This window comes from Silurus meridionalis, chromosome 22 (assembly GCF_014805685.1).
Source record: "Silurus meridionalis isolate SWU-2019-XX chromosome 22, ASM1480568v1, whole genome shotgun sequence".
NCBI classification, from domain to species: Eukaryota; Metazoa; Chordata; class Actinopteri; order Siluriformes; family Siluridae; genus Silurus; species Silurus meridionalis.
In genome coordinates, this window is record NC_060905.1 from 1,506,340 (window position 1) to 1,517,014 (window position 10,675).

The window sequence follows — 10,675 nt, forward strand, 5'->3', positions numbered from 1 at the left end:
AATGTGTGTGTTCTGCCCGACACAGTGGCGAGTCACCACAGCGAGCACTTCCTTAGCATTAGCGCTATGTGGAATTTACACTCAGGTTCTATAACGTGGTGAATTTAAAGGTCAACATCTGGCAATCAACAAGAGAACCGTGACTATCGCATGCAGGTGATGATGTCCTGTAGGTATATGTAGTACTACAGAGAGAAAGAAAGCTACAGAAGAGAGGGATACTGACAGATGTGGCAAAAGTCCACACATCCTTCACTCAGTAGAAGTGCAGATGCTGATGTTTTAAAAGATTCTGGTAAAAGTTGAAGTTCTGACTGCACTTTTTCACTCAAGTTAAAGTAAAGAAGTTTGGGCTCTGACATGTTCTTCAGTAAAAACTAGTGATTATTACTACCTGTTTTAGTGTCACGCTGTAACTGAACCTCACGTCGTATTAATATATTAATATAAAATAAATTAAAATGTTGTTTTCTAATGAATGTATTCAGACTGAAAATCCACCATATAGAACACAAGCAGAGAGAAGATGATGATGATCAGGTGATCAGGAATGTCTCTGTTCTCAGTCATGTTCTCATCACTGACTCCCTCTGTCTCATCCACGTTAACCCCAGACTTCTTACTGCCTTCTGCCTGCTCACTGTGAGCTTCAGAAACTAGTCTACAATCAATATTTCACCAAATAGATTTAATCTAAAGTAATGAGTCTGGTGTGAAAATGTGAGAAGTAGAAAATACAGATATTTGTGTAAAAATGTAATAAATAAAAAAAATTCCTAAAAATAAACAGTGAAGTAAAAAAACTGATACCAGAAAAATCCACTTCATACAGTAACAACGTATTTATACTTCATTACTTCCCTCCTCTGGATACAGAGAGAGAGAGAGAGAGAGAGAGAGGGGGGGAGAAAGAGAAAGAGAAAGGAAAGATACAGAAGGAGACAAACAGAGATGCCGAAAGAGATACAAAAAAGGGAGAGAGAGATAGAAAAAGCGAGGGATGCAGAAATTGAGGTATACGGAAGGAGAGAGATCTAAAAAGGGATGGAGAGCGAACCCTTGGAGTGGACAATAAATACAAATAAATGAACAAACAAACAAGCAAACAGGAAGTGATGTCAGCGGTGCACGTTGGTGCGAAGTATCGATAATTTATCAGTAATGGTTTCCATGGCGATGCTCTACGCTGCGATCAATCGTTTTTCTTCCGAGAGCCCACTTTGTCTTTGGTGTCCTTGAGTTTCTCCTTGAACATTTCTTTCATCCTCTCAGAGACACGATCTTTGGGCTCCTTGATCTTCCCCTCCAGGTACTTCTTCACCGGTGGCAGAGGCATAGCCATGTTTACACACATATTTCACAGACACGTTCCAGCTAACGTCAGCATGTAGCGGGTCGGGTTGGCGATCTGCAACACCACACACACACACACACACACACACACACACACACACACACACACACACACACACACACACACACATATTTTAATCTACACTCTCTCTGAAGCGACATTTTCTTTCTTTCCTCAAAAACAGATTCAATGCAAAAGAAAAATAGAAATGAGCAAAATTGTTTGAGTGTTGCATCCGGGGTATTGCTGTAGTTACTAATAATCACCGCAAGGGGGCAGATGATGGTCACTTTTACTCGAACTAAACCTGGTTTATTCTTCACGCTTCCTTTAAATATCAAATGAAGAATTCTAGATTTCTGAAGGGGTTCATTTAATCTTCGTTGGAATTTTTACAGAGAACATTTAAAAAACAAACAAAACCAAACAACAACAAAAAAACCACACAAAACAAAAACCCTGAACAAAAAAGGTCATTTCGAGTTTTGGGTCAATTAAAGAGAAAAAACAATAAAATTGGGGAAGTGGAACTACTCGTGTTTTCACAAAGATTCCTTGGTCGGAATGCTGAAATTAGAGAAAACCCAAAAGGTTCTTTAAAAAGTTCCTTTGTCTGAAAGGCGTATTTATAGAAGATTTAAAGGTTCCTGAAATGGTTCCTTGGTCAGCACGGTGTATTTAAACAAGACAAAAAACATTCCTAAGAAGTAACCTGAATAGTTCCTGAAATAGTTCCATGGCGTGAATTTAAAGCAAGTTCCTGAAAAGGTTCTTGGTCAGTACAATTGTATTTCTAAAATATTTATAGGTTCCTGAAAAGGATCTTGGTCTTTAAGGTTTGTATAGAGAATATTTAAAGGTTCCTAAAATGGTTCCTTGGTCTGAAGGGTGTATTTAGAGAAGATTTAAAGGTTTCTGAAAAAGTGGTTGGTGGTTCTTGGTCTATAAGGCTTCTATAATTGATGAGATCTGATCTTGTACGTGATGTTAGCAGTGAGCACTTTGCCGTTCTGAGGGTTCTCCAGAATATTAACAACTTAATCAGGCATTCTCGAGAAATGGCATCAGATTCACTCCTCTGAGGAAAGAAGAGAAAAGGAGAAGTGCAGTGAGGATAAGAAGGGGAACAGATTTCAGACTTACAGCCGGAGGAACTTTATGATCACTTTATGGCAGCGTAGTAAAATCAGCCGAACCACACGCAGGAGGTAAAAAGGTGCACCATCACTTTCATGTGCTGCTTCAGCGTTTTCTTGTATCAGACTCGTGGAGCTGTTCTGAAGAGGAGTCCGAGTCCGAGTCCGCGGAGGCCCCCTGCCCCCTGAGATTACCATCTTAGAGTGGTGGAGTTCTCCGAGGAGATGAGGATGAGTAAAACAAGGACGAGGGGCAGATCTGGTGTCATCCAGACTCCAGCCAGGCCTGAGAGAAAGCGAGAGAGTGGGAGGACGAGTGCGGGAGGGATAGAGGGAGAGGGACGAACCGCTGGATCCCCCGATGAAGCATCATCATCATCATCATCATCATATTTCATTTATTTATTGCTAAAGGAGGGGTTAAGAAAAATCGTAGGACATATATAAATATACATATATATATATGATATGGAGGTCTGTGGTTAAGGCATTGGACTTTGGATCAGAAGGTCATAAGTTCAAATCCCACCACCACCAAGCTGCCCCTGCTGGGCCCCTGAGCAAGGCCCTTAACCCTCCCCTTTAAGATGTAAATGGCTTTGGATAAAGGCATCTGTAAAATGCTATAAATGTAAATCCAAAGATAAATAGATCAGAGATCTTCTTCTTCCTTCCTTTAAATATATTTCGATAAATAAAATATTTTATATATATAAAGAAAATATCATAAAAATCATCAACATCTTTAATCAGAACAGAATCCACCAGTCTACGCCTTTGTGAAGTTTCTGTCCAATCGTATCGCTGCGTTTATGCATACGTTGTTTCAGCCAATCAAAAATTAGAAGATGGATTTTCTTTCCCCGCCCCCTCCTCTCAGTGCGCATGACGTATCAAGCAAAGATCACCGAACGCGGGATTCAATATGGCGGAAGACTCGAGTGAGCAGCATTAATTAATAACAGTAATAATGTTTGCGCGTTATAGCCGAGCGCGGGTGTGTGTTTTTATTAATAAAGACTCGCAGTCGAGGCAGAAAATTTGCGTGTGTGTTTGAGACGGAGCTCGTTTATTAGTTACGGAAGCTCGTATTCCCCAAGTAGCTTAGCGTAAAGTCGGTTCATTCGATCAAGAAGTGGCTGTGTTTCAAATGGAGGTTTAGGGCATTAGGTAGGGTTTTGTCTCGTGCGCCCGAACGCGGTAGGTAGGGTGGCGGTGTAGTGAGGAGCGCTCTATTTGGGATACGGCTTGTAATGGCGTACATTAGTGCTGGATTTAAGATTGCGGCTTGTTTTCACGTTTTTAAGGAAGTTGAGCTGAAATTGAAATATGTTTTATGTAATGTGCAGTAGATTTAAAGAACAATTTTCATTAGACAGATTTAAATGGAAATAAGTGGGTCAAATTTTATTTTATGCCCAAACGTAAGGGCGCAAGTTTAAATTAGAAATAAAATATATTTAGGTGTTGATTTGTATTCATATGAGTTGTTTTGGGGAGAAACATGGAGTTTGATCACACTTTGCATTTGTTGCATTGTATAGGTTTTTACTTTCATTTCTTTGTGTTAAACCCTACCTGTGTGTGTGTGTGTGTGTGTGTGTGTGTGTGTAGGATTAAGCTCAGCCGACAGAGGAAATGGGACGCCTCGGGACCATCGTCCACCAAAGAGAAGACACGATAAAGATGACGATGAGTCTCTGTCTCCTAATAAAAAGCTGGTAATGTCTCGCCAGTTCCTGATGTCGCTCTCGACCGTGAACGCAACATCACACACACACACACACACACACACACACACACACACACACACACACACACACCTGCTACACACCTTTATTACGTTCATCTACACTTTACCTGCTCACACAAGTCTCTTTCTAGGTGTCCAATTATTCCCTGTTCTGCTGTAGAATGTATTGGTGTCCCATGGAAGAAAATCACCCACAACTGCATGGATATTATTTGTGTAGTGGTTTATTATTGTGTGTGTGTGTTGTAGGACACAGGGGAAGGTCACAGTCAGAAGGTGGCCACACACTACAATGCTTTGCAGGAGTGCGGTCTGGTGGAGCGCAACAGGAGCCGAATCGTGCATATGCGCAACTTCAATAACTGGCTGAAGAGCCTTTTGATCGGTAACACACGCATGCACACGCAGGTCTTGGTCTCGGAGACTTTTGTCCACGTTGCATCTGATATCTATTGCCATATGTTTCTGTCCCTGAGATTTAGAATTGAAGTAGTGTGATTTGATTGGTTGTCTGCACTTCCTGTATAATATGTGGTACGTATTTAACTGCTGAAACTATGAACTGTGTGTGTGTGAGACAGGTGAGATCCTGGACGTGGTGCGGCGTGACAGGCGGGAAGTGTGTGTGCTGGACCTGGGCTGTGGGAAAGGAGGAGATCTACTGAAGTGGAGAAAGGGACGCATCAGCAGGCTGGTTTGTGCAGGTACAGCACTCACCCAACCAATACATCACCTGTGAAAAACGATCCAACAAACTACATGTAGGCATTTAGCAGACGTTCATGTCCAGAGCGACTTACAAACGTGAGTCTCTATCAATGATTAAATCTACACTCGATTACAAACTTAAGATTAATCAGCCTACAACACTGTTGAGAGGGTCTGAAGATGAAGTTATGGGGTTTTGAAGATAAGATGGTACTGGTCCATTTTTGGCCTTGTAGGCAAGCATCAGTGTTTTGAATCTGATATGTGCAGCTATCGGAAGCCAGTGGAGGAGCAGCAGTGGAGTGGTGTGCGAGAACTTGGACAGGTTCAACACAAGTCGTGCAGATGCGTTTTGGATCATTTGCAGTGGACAAATAGCAAGAGACTGAACAAGGTTGAGTTTTAGTTGATGAGCACTCATCCAGGAAGAAATGTCCGCCAGGCATGCCGAGATTTGAGTGGAAGCTGTGGGATCTGAGGGAGGAAAGAAGAAAATGACGTCATCAGCATAGCAGTAGTTAGAAAGCCCATGTGAGGAAATGACTTCACCAATAGAGTGGGTTTTGAGGAAGAAAAGGAGGGGACCAAGTACTGAGCCTTGTGGGATACCAGTGGAGAGTCTGCGTGGGGCAGATCTCTTCAGTATGGGAATAACCCCTGCTTGTAGGCAGATGGCACGTGACCAGATGCCAAGGACCTGTTGACGATTGTGGAGATGAATGGCAGGAGGTCTTGTGAGATGGTCTGAAACGTAGTTGAAGCGATCGGGTACAAAGGGCAGGTGGTGGCATTGTATCTCTTCTGCTATGGTTGAAAACTGGACAGTGACGGAGTGGGAGATTCCTGGCTGTGTATTGTAGACCTATTCGGGGAGGAAGTGAAGGTCTGGCACATTTCCTCAATCTTATAGAAGGAGGCAAAGTTTTCAGCAGTCAGGGAGGATTAATCAGGTGGAGCAGGAGGGTTAAGTAGTGAAGAGAAGATATTGTAGTGCTAACGAGGATCTTGTGCAGAGGCCTCAAGATTTTCCTTGTAGAAGGCAGTCTTGGCAGAAGTCACATCTGAAGAAAATTTGGTCAGGAGTGCACGGTAAGATGAGAGGTCTACGTCGAGTTGCGATTTTTTTCCCCCACTTCCTTTCTGATCCGAGTTCTCGCCGATTGCTGCACAAAAGCTCTGAAAGCCAGGGGGCAGCGCAAGAAGTCTTCTTGGGTTTAGTGCTCGGGGGCAGAGGAGGTCCGTGGCTGAGGAAAAAAGATGCTTTAAACCACAAAAACATTTTTATTACATTTTGCTTACAGCCACCACCTTCTTCTGACTTCTCCCGTTAAGAGTCTCCACAGCGGATCATCTGTCTCCATACCCCCCGTCCTGTACATCTGCTTCTCACACCAACTACCTGCATGTCTTCTCTCACCACATCCATAAACCTTCTCCTTGATCTTCCTCTTTACCTTCTTCCTGGTGTCTCCATCCTCAGCATTCTCCTACTGATATACCCCATGTCCCACCTCTGCACATGTCCAAACCATCTCAATCACACCTCCCTCACCTTGTTTCCAAAACGTCCTACATGTGCTGTCCCTCTAATAAACTCATTTCTAATCCTTTCCATCGTCGTCACTCCCAACGAACATCTCAACATCTTCAGCTCTGCTACCTCCAGCTCCACCTCCTGTCTTTTACTCAATGCCACTGTCTCTAAACCATACAACATCTCAGGTCTCACCACAGTCCTATAAACTACTGAACACGTCACTGCTGTCACACTGTCCTCATACATGTCCTGCACCACCCTCACATACTTCTCTCTCACACCAGACTTCCTCATACAATACCACAACTCCTCTTCTCACCTTCCACAATCCTGTTAAACAGTCTGGTTTAAAAACTCCACTGCATCTCTCCTAAACATCTCCACGCTTCTACTGGTATGTCATCTGGTCCAAACAACTTTCCACTTTTCATCCTCTTAATCACTGCTCTCACTTCTTTACTAATCCTGTCCACTAGATGGATGCTGGATGTCCTTCATAACACAACCCTCCACATTTATCATGCTTCAAATTGTTTTTAAACAATACAACCTGTTGATTTTTATTAATAGCTGCTTTATACTAGAATAATAATTCTATTAAAGTTTACTCAGACAAAGGTATTACATTTTCTTAAGTGTTGCTTTAAATTAGAATACAAAAAGCTGACCACTAAAATTTAGTGTGTGTGTGTGTGTGTGTGTGTCAGACATCGCAGGTGTGTCAGTAGAACAGTGTCAGCAGCGCTACACTGACATGAAGAGGCGGAGTCACCCCAACGAGCGCATCTTTACTGCCGAGTTCATTACTGCAGACTGCTCCAGGGTGTGCGCACACACACACACACACACACACACACACACACACAGTTTAAATGAATCAAATCACACTCACTGAACATGTTTAACTTTTAAAAAGGCCTGATTGAATGATCGTGTGGTGTGTGTGTGTGTGTGTGTGTGTGTGTGTGTGTGTGTGTGTGTGTGTGTGTGTGTGTGTGTGTGTGTGTGTGTGTGTGTAGGAGCTGCTGAGTGAGAAGCTGAGTGACCCCGAGCTGCAGTTTGATGTGTGTAGTTGTCAGTTTGTGTATCATTACTCGTTCGAGAGCCAGCAGCAGGCCGACACCATGCTGAGAAACGCCTGCGAGAGGCTCCGCCCCGGTGGCTTCTTCATTGGGACCACACCTGACGCATACGAGCTGGTGTACGTACACACACGCACGTTAAAACACATACACGCACATACACACACACACTGTAATACACAAATATGCACACACACTAATATACACCCACTGCAATACACACACTGATGCACAAACACTGATGTGCACGCACACAGTAATACACGTGCATGCACAAAGTAATACACGTGCACATACACACTGATACACACAACACAAATTAATACACATATGCACACACACTGATGCACTATGCAATTGCACTGTGTATTATAATAAGAAGAGAAGGCAGAAATGAAAGAGGGAGAACCATAAAGAAAGAGACTGATGGCATGAGAGGAGGTAAAGATGGAAAGATGAAATGGAGGGATAAATAAGGAAAATGCTGACTGAAGCAAAAGACTGTAAGAAAGAAAATACAATACAGTAAGGAATGAAGGAAGAAAGAAATACAGATGTGTTCGATGTAACACTTTGTGTGTTAGATAACGGTTTCCCTTTTGTCTCCCTCTTCCTCAGCGTGAATGAACTCTGATTAGTTTGTGTTTCCCCCCGTGTGCAGGAAGCGTGTGGAGCAGTCGGATTCCAACAGCTTCGGGAACGAGGTGTACCGCGTGACGTTCCAGAAGAAAGGAGATTATTCGCTGTTCGGCTGTCAGTACGACTTCAACCTGGAGGGAGTCGTGAACGTGCCAGAGTTCCTGGTGTATTTTCCACTGTTTGTGGAGTGAGTGTGTTTATCTTACACTCGTTACAGAGACACTGAAGTATGAGGCTGGGTGGTGGAGGGGGAGAAGGAGGCTGGGTGGTGGAGGGGGAGAAGGAGGCTTTCCCTCTTGAGTCGCCGCTGGCTTGTTCATCAGGGACAAACTTAGACTTATAAAGAACGTCTTATTCATTTTTATCACCGCATTATCTGTGTAAAGCTGCTCTGAAATAATGTTCATTGTTAAAAGCGCAATACAAATAAACATGAATTTAATTGAGGCTGGTTGAATTAAGAATGATCGAGAAAATTGAGAATAGGTTAAGAATGAGAACAAGGAGGGTATGTGGAGGATGGGTAGAGGATGAGAAGATGAAGGATGGGGTGGAGGATGAATAGGAGAAGGATGTATGGAGAGGTGGAGGATGTGATGTGATAGTGTTGAGGTGTAGTATAGTGAGTGAGTGCGTGAGCAGCAGGTGCTCTTTCTCTGTTTCAGTGCAGTTGGAGAGAATAAATAAATAAAAAGAAACCCCGGTGCTCCAGGTCCCAGTGAGTGCGGCTCAGCTGGAGCGTACCACTCTGTATCTTTAGTCGTGTGTTTTATTGTTTTTTTTCAGAATGGCCAAGAAGTACAACATGCGTCTGGTTTATAAAAAAACGTTCCAGCAGTTCTTCGACGAGAAGATAAAGGATGAGGGGAACAAGACTCTGATGCAGAGGATGCAGGCACTCGAGGTACTCACTCTCTGATTCTGTCTTTGTCTGCCCATCAGTCTCTCTCTGAGTCTGTCTCTCCCCCGCCCCGCCCGTCTCGGAGTCTGTCTCGCTCCCGCCCCGACTCGGCCTGTCTCGCTCTCTGACTGTCTAAACCCTCTTAAGTCTGTTTGTCTGTCTGCCTTCCTCAATTCGTGTCTTTCTCTCCCTTTCTGTCTTTTCTGTTTTCTGTTTCCCTTTTCTCTCTATTACTTTGTGTTCTCTCTCTCTCTCTCTCTCTCTCTCTCTCTCTCTCTCTGTTTCACTTTCTCTTCCTGTGTTTCTGTGTGTATGTCTTGCTTGTCCATCTTGATCTCCACTTTATCTAGCTTTGGTGTTGTACACTGTGTGTGTGTGTGTGTGTGTGTGTGTGTGTGTGTGTGTGTGTGTGTGTTGCAGCAATACCCGGCGGATGACAGAGGCAGGTTGGTGTGTGACAGTGTCAAGGAGTATGAACACGCTGAGAGGAGAGCACAGAGACCCGGAGTGTCACTGCCACTGGTCAGATCACCACACACACACAGCAAGGGGAAACTTTATATTTAGTAAAATGCAATGCAGCACAAGAACACAACATTGTGTTTATGTGAAGTGTGTGTATTGAACATCTCGTCTTTTTTTTTTACAGGGAACACTGTCCAAGTCAGAGTGGGAAGCCACAAGTACGTACTCGTCTCCTCTACAGTTTAATAAACCAATCGTTTACACTACATTCATATGAACAGTCCTTTCTTAAAGCTCCGCCCCTTTTCCTCTCCTCCCCAAGTTAGTGGTGCTTTTTCCTTTCCATTATCATTTTCCTTCCTTTGTCCCATTTCTTCTTCTTTCTTCCCTCCCTGTGCCTTTTCTTACATTTCTTCTTTCCTATTTTCCTACTTTTTGTCCCTTCTTCCATTTCTTCTTTCTTCTTCCTTTTAATCTCTCTCTCCTTCCTTAAAAATGTCCTTCCTTCATGTCTTCATTTGAGATGATTTATCTGTGTAAGCGTGCTCAGAGGTGTGTGTGTGTGTGTGTGTGTTCACTGCAGGTATCTACCTGGTGTTTGTATTTGAGAAGATGGCCTGAACTTCAGTGACTTCCAAATCAGGATTTTTTCGTCTTTCTTTTTTTATTCATTTTTTGATCAAGCTGGCCAACGCTGCTGAGTTGCATTTTCCCCACATGGCTATTAGAGGTGTGTGTGTGTGTGTGTGTGTGTGTGTGTGTGTGTGTGTGAGTGTGTGAGTAAAGAGTTTGTATGTAATGTGTATCGGTCAGAAATTCTGTGTTTATATTGGTGTCTGAGAAAATTGTAAAATAAAAAGAGTAAAATGTCGAACGTGTGTGTGTGTGATTTATTACATCACTACTGTGTGTGTTCTTTCCTTCTTTCTCTAAACTATTTTTCTTCTTTCTTTTCTACTATTTTATTCTTTCTCTAGGCAAATTTTCTTTTTTTTTTTTTTTCCCCCAACTATTTTTTTTTCCTCTTCCCATCCCCCCCATGTCCTTCCTTTTCCTCCATCCCCTCTCTAGTCAATCCATTATTTTTCTTGTCTGCTGAC

At 43.0% G+C, this 10,675-nt stretch overlaps 1 protein-coding gene across 1 annotated transcript; it reads left to right on the forward strand.

Annotated features, from left to right (window-relative positions):
- The first annotated feature begins 3,357 nt into the window (after positions 1-3,357).
- Positions 3,358-10,446, forward strand: rnmt (RNA (guanine-7-) methyltransferase). Its single transcript, XM_046835125.1, has 11 exons — positions 3,358-3,431; positions 4,105-4,211; positions 4,493-4,628; positions 4,825-4,947; positions 7,196-7,311; positions 7,508-7,689; positions 8,232-8,396; positions 8,996-9,113; positions 9,531-9,632; positions 9,760-9,793; positions 10,159-10,446. The coding sequence occupies exons 1-11, from the start codon at positions 3,416-3,418 to the stop codon at positions 10,194-10,196; spliced, it is 1,137 nt and encodes a 378-aa protein (XP_046691081.1). The 5' UTR covers positions 3,358-3,415; the 3' UTR covers positions 10,197-10,446.
- The last annotated feature ends 229 nt before the right edge of the window (positions 10,447-10,675 follow it).

Coding starts and splice junctions, on each gene's coding strand:
- rnmt (XM_046835125.1), top strand. Junction 9,633..9,759: donor CCGGAGTGTCACTGCCACTG/GTCAGATCACCA, acceptor TTTTTTTTACAG/GGAACACTGTCCAAGTCAGA. Junction 9,794..10,158: donor GTCAGAGTGGGAAGCCACAA/GTACGTACTCGT, acceptor TGTTCACTGCAG/GTATCTACCTGGTGTTTGTA.